This window comes from Cyprinodon tularosa, unplaced genomic scaffold (assembly GCF_016077235.1).
Source record: "Cyprinodon tularosa strain WSP-4 unplaced genomic scaffold, ASM1607723v1 ctg334, whole genome shotgun sequence".
Classification (NCBI taxonomy): Eukaryota; Metazoa; Chordata; class Actinopteri; order Cyprinodontiformes; family Cyprinodontidae; genus Cyprinodon; species Cyprinodon tularosa.
The window spans coordinates 130,767-146,264 of NW_024039046.1; the positions used below are offsets into that span (position 1 = coordinate 130,767).

Genomic DNA, 15,498 nt, shown 5'->3' on the forward strand with positions numbered 1-15,498 from the left:
ACCTTTTTCTATAAAATCAGAATTATAACTCAAGAAAAACTGATAAATTCAGCTGTAAAAATTAGAGTATTTTTCTTAATTTGTTTTGAAAAAAAAAAAAATAGCAGATGAAAACTGGGATCCTATCTAAGCTGAATCACCTTATTATTTTTAAATAATTAGTAAAACACAGTTTGTAAAGAAAAAAAATAGATCCAAATAACCAGTAACCGTGTCTGTTCCAGCGCACATCCTCATTAGAACTTCCTTTAGTATTAGAAGAGGAACCTGAAGGCAGTGAAGTCAGTCTGTTTCCACTTTAACAGATCAAACAGTTCCAGGTGTGTCGATGACAGAAACCATCAGAAGCGTCGATCCTTTAGTTTTCAAATAAATGTGTCCAGACAGATAGAATAACAGGCTTTTATTTTGGACCGGAAGCCTGTTGTTCTCGATAAGCGCAGCGCAGTCTGAGGCGCGCGCACTGCGTAAAGGACGCACCATGGCTCCGCTGGGACTGAAAGCCATCGCTGGGGAAAGTAAGGACAGTTTTTATCTATTTTCATTTCAGGAGAAGGTTACTGTGACTGAAGAAGAGAAATGTGTGAAATTCTGTGGAGCAAAGTTCAGTAGATGGTTCTGCTCAGTGTGTGAGGCGCGCCTGCATATAGTCCAGAAGTGTGGATTATTGGGACTATTGTTGATAATTTGTCATCTATTGGCAGATTTCTGCTCTGGAATTGTCCTAAACTGTTCACTCTGACACCATCCGGCCAATTCTAACCAGTTTATCTGTGTTTTATTGGACCACAGCCTTTCTGAAGCTTTTATTTTGCTGTTTTTTCTGAGAATAAAACATGGAGACCTTGGACGGTGTAAATCCCGGGTCCTTAATCTGTGTCTGTGGGATTAACTGCTTGACAGAGGGAGAGGAGAACAGATTCTTCCAAACGCGAAAGCAGATTTAAAAAGTCCTTCTGTCTCATTTTGCACACAGATTTGTGCTCATTCTTTTAAAAATGTTTTAAAAATATGTTGTGACTAATGGTCAGGACTTTGTGGTCAGGATGATGAGACATCAGCTGATAGCAGCAGATTTAACTCCCAGATGGAAGCAAACTTTTGGTTTCAAATGATTCATTTAAGTTGTCCTGAGTAGCATGAAACAATTAAATAAAATTAAATTCAGTTTATTTCTATAGCGTCAATTCACAACATATGTCATCTCACGGCACTTTACAGTTCAACCAAATCATCCAGTCAAATTGATTAAAAGTTTTCTATCTAAGGAAAACCAGTTGATTGCATTGACTCATTGACTCGAAGGCAATCACTCACACTAAGCATGCTTGTAGCGACAGTGGAGAGGAAAAACTCCCTTTTAACAGGAAGAAACCTCCAGCAGAACCAGGCTCAGTGTGAGCGGCCATCTGCTACACTGGACTACACTGAAAAATAGGCTGAGCTCAAACATCTATAAACAAAGGTGTTGGTGGCAGCAGCACAGCTGATATTTCCCTCCAGGATGGAGTCACAGCCAAACAGGAACAGACCAGATGAAGCTACTAAGAGAAAAAGCAGAGAGAGCAGAACGTTAGAGATTGAACTAACAGATTCTGCACAATGGGAAAATGGAGACAGAATGATGTAAAGTTTCGATTTTTAATTATCCAGAAGATGTTTCTGTCAGAAAAAAATGTAGATAAATAGATAAATAAGAAACAAATAAAAGCTAAATTAAAAAAGCTAGGAGTGATCCAGTAAAGTTTCTTCTCCTTCAGCTTTTTCCACCCAGTGGCAGAATGCTGTAAAGCAGTCCGTTGGTTTTAGTTCTGATATTGTGGTAACACTGGTTGAATATTTGCGCAGAAGGGCTCTGAGGATCTCTTACTGGGGTTCTTCTGAAACAAATTCTGGCACTCCCATCTGCCAGCCTGGGTCCCATCACCTTTTTCTGCAGGGCTTATCATTTGCCATGTTTTCATCTGGAGAACCTGATAAGCAGAACCGGTACCTGATTTCTGCAGAAGGCTGTCAGGAAGCTTGTAGGTTTCACTGTCCTCAGAGAAGGCAGCCTTGGCCTGTTTGGGTCTGCTGGGTTCATTTCATGACACTGTGCTCATCAGACATTTCTGTCCTCTGAGCACCAGGGGGAGCAAGAGTTCCCCCATAGTTGGACTTGAACAGATTGTTGCACAGATGGACGTCATCATTTTTCATCCAAACATTTTTAAACTGTTTTTGGTAAAAATATGACTCTAATACTAACTGATGGATCATAGGTCTGGTTTAGTTTGTGAAAATGTTTGCATCAGTTTGACAAAAATAAAAAATCGGCAAAATCTGATAAATATGGTAAATCCCTGAAAATAAACTTGACTACAAACAGGAGGTCTCACTTCAACATAAATGCTAGATGTGTTCATTGAGAGGTTGCTTTGCTTTTTCAAAAGAACCTTCAGGTTTCCAAAGTAGCCAGAATCTTTCATTCAGGTAAGACTGATACTTCAAAACAATATTACAACTTTTTTTTATTATTTAGACAAGTTTTATTGTCATTTTGTATGCACAGAGTGTATACTAAATTAATTTCATTGCATACAGCTTACAAAAATGTAATGATGTTGCAGTTGTAGTAAGATAAACTTTACCAATATAAAGTGCAGCATTGATCATAATGTAACAATGTCAGAAAAAACGAAAACAATCTAATCAATGGTGCAAAAGGGCACTAATATGAAAAAGTTCAGTGCATTGCAAACTAAATATGGTGCAAATACAGTAGATCATTGAGTCATATCCTATTAAAAAGGATTATAAACGTTCCACACGCTGGTAGTGCAAATTACTAATGACAGAAGTGAAGTGTTTCTATTAGCTTGTTCATATCCTAGATTTTGATGCAGTTTAATAGATATTCTTATACAATATTCCGGCTAATATTCAACATCAATATCAGATGAGGACATCCTTACTTTACAGAAGCAATTCTAATCATCTAGACGGGTTGATTGAATGTTTTCTATCTCAGGAAAACCTGCTGACTTTGCTGGAACCATTACTCTTGCATTAGATTGTTGGGACGATAGCCATTCGATTGCATTGTGCCATTGACTTTACAGCAATTCCTGACACAAAGCATGCATGGAGTGACAGAGGGGAGGAAAAACTCCCTAACAGAAACAAACCTCCAGCAGATCCAGGCTCAGTGTGAGCGGCTACCTCAACTACCTCAAAAAGCTGTGCTCTGTATCCCTGCATTAGGAAAAGATTAATCACATCTAAAATTGGAGGGAATATTTATTAAAATGACTCGAAAGGAACCAGATCTAGGCTCAAATTAAACCAATAATTTTACTCTGAAAGTTCAGCTGGATCAAAACACACTGCAGTTCAGGTTCTATAGTTACTTCCAATGATGCCTCACCTTCCAGAGATGATCTAATTATATAGAGGGCTAGGCCAATGATCTTATATTTGACAGACAGTTGGAGGGTTTAACAGAACTATGGCTCTTTGTGAGTTTGGCAACTGTCTTAAAAAGATACCTAGGATTATTCTTATCTTCCTATGAATAATTGATTTCTTTTTCAAATGGGTTTGTGTTTTCTAGTGCGAAGGATAGAAAGGAAGTAATCCAGGGGAATACATTAAGTGGCTGAAGTGTTGTACTGTGATACAGAGGAGATAAAAAAAAAAGAGTATAAATTCTTTACATTTTATAGGCGCTTTATCAGATCAATATTTACTAAAATGAAACATTTTAACATTTGCAGAGGAGAACTCATTTAAATCAAGTTTGAAGGTTACTAAAACGAGGTCAGAAAGGACAGGGTTTGGAAGAAATACTTTTGTTTCTTCACATTCAGTCTCATTATTCTACAAACACTAAAAATACTTTTCTTATTCACAATTATCTACGGAAATTATGTGCGTAACATGAAGCAGGGTGGATAAATTGAGCAGCTTCAAATATTAGATAACATTATTTATTATAAATAAGTTTGAAAAATTAATAAATTATGAATGATGTAAATTAAGGATAATCTCAGCATGGATTATTCTTTAAACCTTTGACATTACCAATATATCATTTGAATAACTGTCCAGAATCGTCTTTCTAGTCTCTCCGCGTTTCTACCAGTGTGTATCTGAGCTAGAATAATGCTGCTGTTTACATGTGACGTCACACCCACTGACACAGAAACAGGACAGAAATAGAATCAGGCAACGGTAAGAGGATTGGGAGCAGATTAGTGGGGTGATTGCAGTGGGTCTGTCCCTCCCCCTTGGACAAAGATTGGACAGTCGTCTCCTACTGGGGGAAGACCTTCCACCTTAGAGTGGAAGGCTGCAACAGTTGGAACTGCTTCTGGCCTCCCAGCTGCTGTGGAGGAACTTAGGACATGTGGCCATATTGACCCCTGAATAAAATATCTGATCTAACTGGTTCGATCAGCCATTCACAAGCAGGTTTCTGATCACCATTGCTGTGATGAACCATGCTGTCTCTCCTGCAGCACTAAGAAATCTACAACTGGGATTTGGATTTTAACCGAGTTTCCATTGTCATAGGTGAATGATAGTTCAGTGGGTGAAACGGACGTACAGAGAAGTTCAAACCCCATTGACACCTCCTTTCTCTGCAAATCTCCCAATTCTAAACTTCCACCATAAAACGGGCGAATCCAAACGAAGCGCCAAGTTGATGTAAACTCGGGGATGTTGCCTTATTTGGTTCTGGCCTGTACTTTTGTCCAGCTCTGAAATTGACATACAGACCAGCCTACTGGGCCTCTGACTGGACTGGACCTCAGCAAAGTGCCATGAGCTGCCTGTCCTCACCCGGAGGGCTAGGTTCCAGTGCCCGGTGTGTTTCGACTACATGCTGCACTGTGGTCAACCATAATCCATGATGAATTTAAAATTCCCCCTTTTTTAGGTATGAAAAGTAGGAAATGTCTGGGCAAAAGAGGACGTATGGTCACCCTACCATATCAACAATTTAATGTTTTAAGTGAGTGAGTGCTTGTTGCTATGATGCGTCTTGGCTCAGCAGCTTCGCTCATTGTAAACCAACCAGTCATCTAAATATTCATGATCATACCATAAAAGGAAGAAAACCTGTCGTTTCATTCTAGGGCTTTTAACCAGGCTTGCATTAGGGCTCATAGAACAGCAACTATGCCATTTTCAGCCCAACCGATGTTACACACCCTATTCAGAGACCTTAAGGACCAGATACCCTATAGAACCATTCTATGACCCCTTTAATGTTTTCAATTTTATAAACAACTGGTGTCTGAAAAATGAGAAATGTTCATTGTAATCCAGTCCCTTGGGTCAGAACTTGGTAGAACTACCTTCACTGATGTCAGCCAGATTGGATGGAACTGGATTTCTGAGAGATGAGTATCCTCTGACCCAAATTATCATCTTCTCAGGGGTGTTTTGGTTCTCCTAGAAAATGAAACTCCACCCAACTCATTGGTAGCTTCTACTCAAGGATTGTTCTGAATGTAGCTCAGTTTGTATTCTATCATCGTCTGTGGTTTGTTGAATTGGACCAAAGAGCAAGATTTCGTAAACAATGTCGACCACTGACACAATAAACTAAAGTCCACCAGCATCCAAAGACAGCAAAGCTGCAGGGCTGAAAATCCACCTATGCCTCCAGCTTTAAAATGCTACAGATAACAGCAACAACAGAACTAGACAAGATGGGTCGAAGGGAAACGGATTCTTGACACAAAGGTTTGAAAACAGCAGAAGACACAGAAGAATACCCGATAAAGACAGATAACCCAAAACTAAACACTGTGAAAAAACAGACCTAAAAATAAACAAAGAATAATTTAAAACATAAGAACCAGAACACCTAGATGAGAAGAACCCAAACTTTGACTATAGGACTGAGATCCCATCTGTCCCAGCTGAAGACAACCTTTCCCATACCATGATGCTACCACCATGAGTCATGGTGGAGACAGAAGGCTTGGTCCACCTTGGTCCACTTGTACGCTGGGTTGGAATTGTAACAAACCTCTGGTTCTTCTTGACCTGTCTTGACCACCAATAACACCAAGAACCAGAAAAGAACTTCAACTTCTAATGAATGAAGAGTTCTGTGTGACCTTGCTCTAGTGCAGCCTGGATATTTTAAAGTCCATTATAAAGGTTAAAGACAGAACTAGACCAGTTTTAGGACTTTAGCATCATTTCATCCCTAACAGGTTCCTGGTGTTTCTGAAGGGCTGAGATCTGGGCCCATTGGCTGTTTATCCTACTGAACCGCTCCAAAGATGGAAGGAGACAGAACTTTTCTTCTGACCCTGCGGACTGAGGTCTAAACTAATCCCCCTGAATTGCTTCTAGATTATTTCTCTTTGGCTGCTGGTATCCACATTTTTTTCTCATTTGTTTTGAAAGAAGGACAAATTAAATAGAAATAAACACTTTATATGTCCAACAATCCTTAAGTACGACCTCTTGACCCGACCAAACTTGGTTCGCTTGCAGATGCTTACAGGATGAGTTTGGGCTCACTTTGTCTCTCCTTTGGTGAGCTGTGTCCAAACCACAGCTGAAGGCAGAGAGCGGATGACACCTGAAGCATCTTGACCTTAGGTCAACCTCTTCTATCCATGAGCCAGACAGCTGGAATGTCTTTGTCCTTCTAGATGACACCTAAAGCAATGATTATGCTGTCTTGGTGAGGGTAGAGAAATGTAAAAGCTTAATCTGTGTTGTGTCTCTGGACCCTGATGCCTCCAGATGATGCACGTTACCATGGTGATAAACCAAGTATAGCTTTCTATGTCAGAAACCTTAACCAGAGCAGAACTGAATTGAATTGGGTAAAAGTTAGTTTAAAGTACTAATATATTACTGCTGTAGTGCTGTTGAAAAACTGTTGTAATCCAGTTATAGTTCAGCTTAGTACTGCTGTATTCCTGTTGTTATGTTGTAGCACTGCTCAGCTCCTCCTGGAGAACTGCTCTATTCTTGTTGTAGTACTGCTGAATAACTGCTGTAGTCTTGCTGTAATACTGCTCTTGTCCTGTTGTAATACTTCTGTAGACAAGCAGTAGACCTACTTTTGAACTCCTGTAGTCTTGCTAGGCCTGGTGTAGTCATGTTACAGTACTGCTGAATTCCTTTTGTAGTCCGGCTGTAGTCTCCTGTATTCCTGCAGTAGTCCTGTTGTAGTTCTATTAAAGTATTGCTGTTGTCCTTTTGTTTTACTGTTGCAATACTGCTGTCATGCTGCTGTAGTTCTGCTGAAGAACAGCTGTAGTCTTGCTGTAGTACTGATGTGGTCCTGTTGTTATACTGCTGTATTCCTGCAGTAGTCCTGTTGTAGTACTCCTGGTTATGACCCGTCTGCAGATCTTTAGGTTTTCATTTAATCTCCAGTTTCAGTTTACTGACTTAACCACTAAAATATATAATGCATTATTAATGATCGAAGGTCTATGTGGGGATGGTAGGGTTAGGGTGGGTTGAATTCGTTAAATGTGGGTCTAATATTTTAGGAATCAAAAGATGCTAACTAATGCTGTGATCCATTTCTTCTAGTTTTATCATCTCATCCAGAGGCTCACCTTTTGGTGGACCAAGCTGCTAAAGTGTTTTTAAATGATGCATCCAATGATGCCTTAATGGTTTAATGTTCATTTGCTGCTGCTTGTTTGACCTTTGAACTCTTTAACCTTCCAGAGATAATGAACAATGTGATCAAAAAGGCAAGAGAGAAAGGAAAATGGAAGGTAGTGGAACTTTTCCTTCTACATTTCCTGTAGAGGCTGTTGTTCAGTCTGACCAATTGCTGACCTTCTCTTTCATGTAGGTGCTGGTGGTGGATAAGCTGAGCATGAGGATGGTCTCCTCCTGCTGTAAGATGACTGACATCATGTCAGAGGGGATCACCAGTAAGTGAGACCACCTCCATCTGACTCCCTTTAACTGCCTCTTATTTCATTTGAGCTGTTCAATCTGTATTCAGTTTAAACGAACGTTTGAACGATAATGTGTTCTGAGTAAAAAGCATTCCTGCTCTGCTCTGCAGTCGTTGAAGACATAACCAAGAGGCGGGAGCCTCTGCCCACCATGGAGGCCATCTACCTGATCACACCTTCAGATGAGGTCAGTAAAGCAGAACTGGTCCATTGATGAATAAACAGAAATCTTTGTTTGTAAGTAACCCCCCATTTCACCAATGTCTTCCTTGGCCCCCACCAACACATTCTCTCTGTTGCTTCAGTCTGTCGAGGGTCTTATTGAAGACTTCAGGGACCCCCAGGCACCGAGGTACCGAGCAGCCCACGTCTTCTTCACTGACAGTGAGTGAATTTCACCAACACTCCAGGCTTTGTTCAGGTCAGAACATGCGGTACCAACAGCTGAAAGTATGGTGGCCGGAAGTGCAAACCAACAATACAAAATCTGAAACACTTTTACAAATCTTGAAACAACTTTACATTTGAGAAAACAAATTTTCAACAAACAAAACACTTTTACAAATAATAAAACAAATTTACTTTTCAGAAAACACTTTTACAACTGACAAAATGCGACGGAAAGGGAGGGACTGTCCTCGAAGCTTACCCGGAAGTGATAACCGGAGCGTTCATGATGACCCAAGATGGAAGCTAATCGAGTTGCGTTTTGCCCGTTCTGCGGCACTTATATGAGCAGTTTAACGCGGTTTTGTTTTTCCTGTGGTCGGTCCTTGGAGTTTTTAAATGGTACAGAACAGACGGAAGAACCAGATATGCTGCAGCAGTGCATACATTATTTTAATGAGGGTCACTCAAACGCTGTAATCGTAGACATGATGTCATGTTTACATGGTGTACACATCAGCTTGAGGTCTCTGAAAAGCAAACTGAATGATGCTGGTCTTGTGCGAAATTCTGTTTCCCTGTGAAAATCTGTTCCCCCTGTGTCGGGAGCGCGCATTGCAGCCAGAGAGGCGGATCTGACCATTTTCAAGGTGCTACTGATCATTTTTCGGTGAAAACAGCTCATATAATCATGTCAAATTTGTAACATACAGTTTAATCGGTTGCTCTTTTTACAAATTTGTAAAATAAATACATTAACGAGGTCTTCTTAAGCTGTTTTTTTGTTGTTTTTTTAAACGCCAAGAGAATCGGTATTTCTCCAACTTTTGTCCCTTCAGCCTGACAGAAATAAACATCAGTCACCAAACAGATTTCCAACACGTAGTGTATTTTTTATTGCTGATATAAGAGGATGAAAACTGGCTGATAGAAGGGCACACAAATTAGAATTTCTGGTCAATCCCCTTCTAATGTAAAATATGAAATATTACTGGATTAAGGACATTTCTAGTATAACATATCACACATATCAATTTTAGAGAAATTGGAAACAGTTGCTCTTTATTTCCCAAATATATGGGAGGAGTAGAGGCGAGAATGGATGATTCAGTTTACTGAAATAATCTGTTCCCCTCCATAACATGGGAAGAAGTAAATGTACCTGCAGGTCTTTAACTGTGCTTATTCCCCTCACCACCAACAACAAATCCTGTGGATTTGGTCATATTTACTCTTTATTTGCAAAAATTAAAGGGTGAACATATTATTTCAGTTTACAGTTTACTGAAAAAATCTGTTCGCCCCTTTTGTTAAAAGATCTGCCATATACAAACCCATGTAGGGATGGGAGGCCCTCAGAATTATCTGACCATACGAGATGATCCAGTCTGTTATACTTTGGTGGATTTCTTTCTAATTAATCCATAATCCTCCCCAACTTTAAGACAGTCACAGTTCTAAGCAGAAATTATGGAATTATTTACTCTATATCATATTTATCTGCATTCATTCTCAAAGTATTTCAGCCCAACTATAACTTCCTTAAATACAGTAGAATAGAATAAATATGCAGTTAAAATAAGCTTGCTTTCTCTGAATAACTGGTTGATAAATGGTTCTTTGCAGCAATCCCAGACTCCCTGTTTGGACTGCTGACCAAATCTCGCGCCTCCAAAGCCATGAAGGCCTTGACTGAGATCCACTTAGCCTTCCTGCCCTATGAGTCCCAGGTAAGACAACCCACCCCCACCCTGGGATAAGAGGGAAAATCTTCTACAGCATAGTTAGTGACAGACAGGGCTGTTTGGCTTCATACTGCATGTTGACAGAACATTTATCGTGCTTTTAATATTTTATTAGTGACAATATTTCTTCGCTGGGTCAGATATTAAAATAAATTCAATTCACTTAAAAAACTTCGTCTGTTCCTGTTTAGCTATGACTCCATCCTGGAGAGAAATATCAGCTGTGCTGCTGCCATCAACACCTTTGTTTATAGATGTTGGAGATCAGCCTGTTTTTCAGTGTGGTCCTGTTTCTCTGACTGTGCCTGCCTGGATGTGCTCTCTTCATTTTCTGACATGGGAGCTGGCTCGGAGCGCGTCTGCCCAGCTGTGTGTTTCCAGGACGGGGCCGCCTTTTACAGCTGCTTTTTGTGTCTCTACTTCTGTCTCCTTGAACCCCAGTTGGCCTCGCATGGCCGCTCACACTGAGCCTGTTTCTGCCGGAGGTTTCTTCCTATTAAAAGGGAGTTTTTCCTCTCCACTGTCGCTACAAGCATGCTTAGTATGAGGGATTGTATTTGAGTCAATGAGTCGATGCAATCAGCTGGTTTTCCTTAGATAGAAAACTTTGAATCAATTTGACTGAATGATCTGGTTGAACTGGAAAGTGCCTTGAGATGACATGTGTTGTGAATTGATGCTATAGAAATAAACTGTATTGAACAGATTTTTTCTCAAAAGGAAATGAATGTAGCAATGTATAGTGTTTAATTTTCATGAGCTGTTGTTGATGTTAATCGCTGTAGACAGAAAGGATCTCCTCTAGCCATCTGTCTTGCACCGGATCAGGAGAAGCTTTTGACGGAATACTTGTTGTAGTCTGCTAAGGGGATGCTCGTGGTTATCCATAATATTATTCATTTTATGAAGACTTCTTTTTCTGTGAAATCATCTCAAGAGGTACTAGAGGAGTTCCTAGAATAAAACTGGCCTTCCTATGTTTTAAGTTGTTGATCTCAAGTCATTTGTTGCTGTTGCCCGCAGTTGTTGATGTTACCCCAGTTAAATATTTTGGCTCCAGAGAATAAAAATTAACGTAACAGGTTATCTGCTCAGTTGTTCTGTTCATCTGTTGTTCATAAGCACTGCCAACCCATCTCTCTTGGTTTTTCCAATCTTCTTTGATAATTATCCGTAATTTTAGAAGGCCTAACGGAGAGCCTTTGTAGTGAGGGACATGATCCTGTAGCCAATTTTCAATCAGGAGGGGATTTACCTTTAGGCAGATCATTACGTATTACCGACTTTTTCAGACTCCTCTAGCACTTTTATTTCAAAAAAGCGCCTAATGCCAAATGTAGCAACCCTTTTCTGCTACTGGAGACTTTGGAGACAACATTTAAAAGCAGCAAACTCTGCTCTCCAGAGCAGGTAGATTGGTAACCCCACCTCCTGCTCTCCTCTATCTTGTCTGCTGTCATGATTCATGCAGCTATTATTTCATCCAAATGAAAAATGGAGAACAGATAAGCAGATCATGGCTTGTCTACAGTGAAAAGAAGGACTGGGTTATTTACTTTTGCCTTTTTGGAAGTACAGGAAGGAGCAATCAGCTAAGTGAGCTTAGTGCTTGGAAAAAATCTTTCATTCCTTTAGAGACAGCATGAAAAGTCAGCTGAGTACAAAACATAGAGAGGAAAACAATAAGAAAAGGGACAAGAAGAGAGGGACACAACCTAGAACAAATAATGGATGCCTTTGGTTGGGACCTTAAAAGAGCTTGTATCTTCTAACATGTTTCCTAAAGATCAAATATTGTCCAAAATGACTGATGGAAGAGATTGCTTGAAGTTCCTCCTCCTCTCTCTTCTTGTTCCTGCTCTGCATGCTTGGTGCCTCCTTTTCAACTCAACTGGGACTTGTGGAAGTTGTTGAAGTATTATTTCAGCTGTGAAGATGATAATGAGCTGCTTCCTATATCTTCTTTAAATTTTCCTGTAATTTACTTCTTTGAAACTTTTTAATGCTGTACAAGTTTTAAAGCAAATGGTCATTTCTTTATGATTATTGAATTTTTACTCATTGCCTTATAGTGTGGTTAAAATAATTAATAATTTTTGCAGGAAATAAACATTTCCCATCGAGCAAAATTTGACTGAAAAGACGTCAGTGATTTTTCATTTTTTTGTCTTTTTTTTGGACTAAAGCGGGACAAATAAAACCGACCAAACACAGCCAAATTTAAAGAAGTATTTCTGGACTAAATCAAGACTATGATGGACCGACCAGATTTAGCCTAAAAACCAAGGTCTAAATGACTTCTGGTTGTTTGGGGGGTTATTACTTGTGAAGACATTCATTCAAAACAGATGTTTTTAACCTGCTGTGTAATTGAGACAAAAAAACAAAACAGAACCACAGTTTTACAACAGTGTCTAAAGATCCTCTGCTAACAAAGTATTATACTGAGTTTTATGAAAGTACAATAGGACCTGTGTAGAAAGACAGAAATAGAGACAGCTCAAGCTGCATAACTAAGTTATTGGAATTTACAGTAAGTGTGGCTGAAGGAGGAAGAACATAATTTCAGCTAAACCAGAAATCCAAGACAAATCAAATACATGTTTAGATTTCACAGAGAGCTTCAGAAACCCTGCAGAAGGCTGCAGGTGCAGAAGGAATACACTCAGCTTTTACAAACTCACTGGGAAAGAAAAAGACAATTAGAAGAATTTTATTGATAAAATTACTTTAGTCTATGGCACTCAAACCTTGGCAGGAAACATTAGCACTTAATTTTGTTTGATATGCATGGGCAGGAGTAAAGAACAGGGATGTTTCACCCCAGGCCTGAAACTGGTGGTGGCATGGATATGATGTTGGTCGGTCTGTAGACTGCTGGTTAGCGAGACGGTCTGCTGAGCTTTATGGGGAGATCCAGTGGCATGCATGAGCTGATACTAGAGCTTCACTCAGGGACCTGGAAGATGGAAGTCCAGCTTGGATAACACAGGTTGAAAGAACCTGTCCATGATGAGCAAGCATGAAGCGACAGTGTAGAGGAAAAACTCTCCATAGGGAAGAAACCTCTTGCAAAACGAGGCTCAACATGGCGGTACTCTGCCGGATCGGTTATGATGAGACAGGGAACGCAGAAAGAGTCCAAGAGGAATGACACTGATGAAGCTTTAGCTTCGATGGTGGAGGAGGGGCTGGAGGTGGGTTGAATCGGGGTCATCTGAATAGAAATTAGACATAGCCCAAACACTGCCTGTGCTTTGGGTAGCAGATGAGGGTAAGTAATCAGTTTATTTACTTAAACTCCCGCCTACGCTCCATTTTTTGTCAACCTTGTTCAACATTTGCAGCACAAGGTTTGTAGCAGCAAGTGAAATTCTGTTAAATCAGATCAGCCCAAAGATGAGCAGCTTGAATGTTATCAGATGGTGCATGTTACTACCAGCTTCATTCCAACTTTTTAATCAGAACTTAATTTCTGGACTAATTTCCTCTGATCCAGTGGATCACTCAGGTTGTTGAAGGAGGCAGGGAGCTTTCTGTTGGATCGGTTTCTCTTTACTGTAGTTTAATCCAGGGAGGATTCCCCCCACCACTTCGCTCTAATCCTTTTATCTTTTTGGCTTTACAGAGCAGCAATCATACTACGCAACCAATGAGAGCACTCGTTAAAGCCAGGAAATTGTCATTAGGTGATGGTTGAATAGTCTTCTAAAGAGGACGCTCTGGGTTATCCACAATGTGTTAAACCTGAAACAGTGTGTCTGTATTCCTTTTTCTTTTTGCATCAAATAACTTCAGGGAAATTTTCAAAAATATGTTGGTTATCAAATAAACTGAATACTAAACAAGCCTGGTGGGTTTAAATGTAGCAAGTCAAATGAAGACTGTGTTTTCTGTGCTGTTTAAATCCTCTTGGGTCCCCTGGTGCCGATCTCAACTCATCTTTGGGGGAAAGGAATTAAAATAGAAGTGTCATAAAATAAAATGAAACATAGTTTTAAAAGAACACACGCAGAAAAAATGCAAGGACCATGCTATTAGCACTTAAAGAAAAGAGCGATTAAATGATGGGTCCATATTGGGTGATAACTGATCAGATCAAAAAGAAAATATGGCAGTGACAGTTGGGAACCTTTATTGGTGTCCTGGTCCCTTTTGGTTCATGAGGTAAACTTTAATAGAACAAAAGTCAACAGAAAGTCTTAATTCTTTTTGTCAGCTTATGCCTGAGATTCAATTCAGTTCAATTCAGTTTATTTCTATAGTGCCAATTCACAACACATGTCATCTCAAGGCATCTTACAGTTCAACAGATCATTCAGTCAAATTGATTTAAAGTTAATTGCATCAACTCATTGACTCGAAGACAATCCCCTCATACTAAGCATGCTTGTAGCGACAGTGGAGAGGAAAAACTCCATTTTAACAGAAAGAAACCTCCAGCAGAAACAGGCTCAGTGTGAGCGGCCATCTGCTGAGGCCGACTGGGGTTCAAAGAGACAGAAGCAGAGATACAAAAGGTAATTGTAAAAGGTGGCCCTGTCCAGGAAACACACAGCCAGGCAGACTGTCGGGTTCATAAATGTAGGTTTGCAAAAGAAGAACTGAAATACACAGTAATGGATACAATTTCTGCACAAAGGAGAGACAGTTGAAACCCAGACTCAAACACACTGTCTCCCACTGGACCTCCTCCGCAGAGCATTTTATTAACAGAACATGACACATGGTTACAAACAGAGTATTGTTCTGACAGAGCAATTGATCAGTTCACAAAGACAGAAGGCTCCATCAGAATGACAAGGCAGGATGGTCTCCTGACTGAATCATGAGACAGGAGTGGAGCATCCCCTTGCTCAAATGTTTTATAAGCACACATACGTTTTAAAATCATCATTGAATAAACCTAACACAGACGAGCTCTGAGCCAGCTCCCATGTCAGAGGATGAAGAGAGCACATCCATTTAGTCACAGTCAGAGAAACAGGACTACACTGAAAAACAGGTCGATCTCCAACATCTATAAACAAGTCCAAATCTTTTTTGTAGGGCTTTGGTGCAATTCCTTCTTTCCATCCTTGCAATCTGCTCACCCATTTTCTGATTAGGTCCGGTGCTGATTGGTCCACATAGCATTACAGCCACTGTAACCATCTGTTCTTGTCTTCAGGTCTTCTCCCTGGATAAAGCGGATGCCTTTCAGGACTTCTACAGCCCCTTCAAAGCTGATGTGAAGAACAACATGTTGGAGCGCTGTGCTGAACAGATAGCCACCCTGTGTGCAACACTGAAGGAGTACCCTGGAGTCCGATACAGAGGGTGAGACAAGAGCTACTTGTCTTTGGCTACTCCTCACAGTGTTGTGATGAAAACTAGGAGTTTAGCTCTCAGTGAAGGTAGAATCTTCACTTTTAAAACAAATTGTAGGG

The 15,498-nt window shown here is 40.1% G+C and overlaps 1 protein-coding gene across 2 annotated transcripts in view; it reads left to right on the top strand.

Annotated features, from left to right (window-relative positions):
* The first annotated feature begins 383 nt into the window (after positions 1 to 383).
* The window catches only part of stxbp1b (syntaxin binding protein 1b), a 29,460-nt gene continuing 14,345 nt past the window's right edge, over positions 384 to 15,498 (top strand). Inside the window, exons 1-7 of one of the 2 annotated variants that reach the window (XM_038294097.1) lie at positions 384 to 518; positions 7,699 to 7,748; positions 7,829 to 7,910; positions 8,048 to 8,124; positions 8,243 to 8,321; positions 9,951 to 10,054; positions 15,240 to 15,388. In XM_038294097.1, the coding sequence (XP_038150025.1) occupies positions 482 to 518; positions 7,699 to 7,748; positions 7,829 to 7,910; positions 8,048 to 8,124; positions 8,243 to 8,321; positions 9,951 to 10,054; positions 15,240 to 15,388 (578 nt within the window). In that variant the 5' untranslated portion in view covers positions 384 to 481. The remainder of the gene's footprint in view (positions 519 to 7,698; positions 7,749 to 7,828; positions 7,911 to 8,047; positions 8,125 to 8,242; positions 8,322 to 9,950; positions 10,055 to 15,239; positions 15,389 to 15,498) is intronic. The other variant, XM_038294096.1, reaches the window with a different exon arrangement.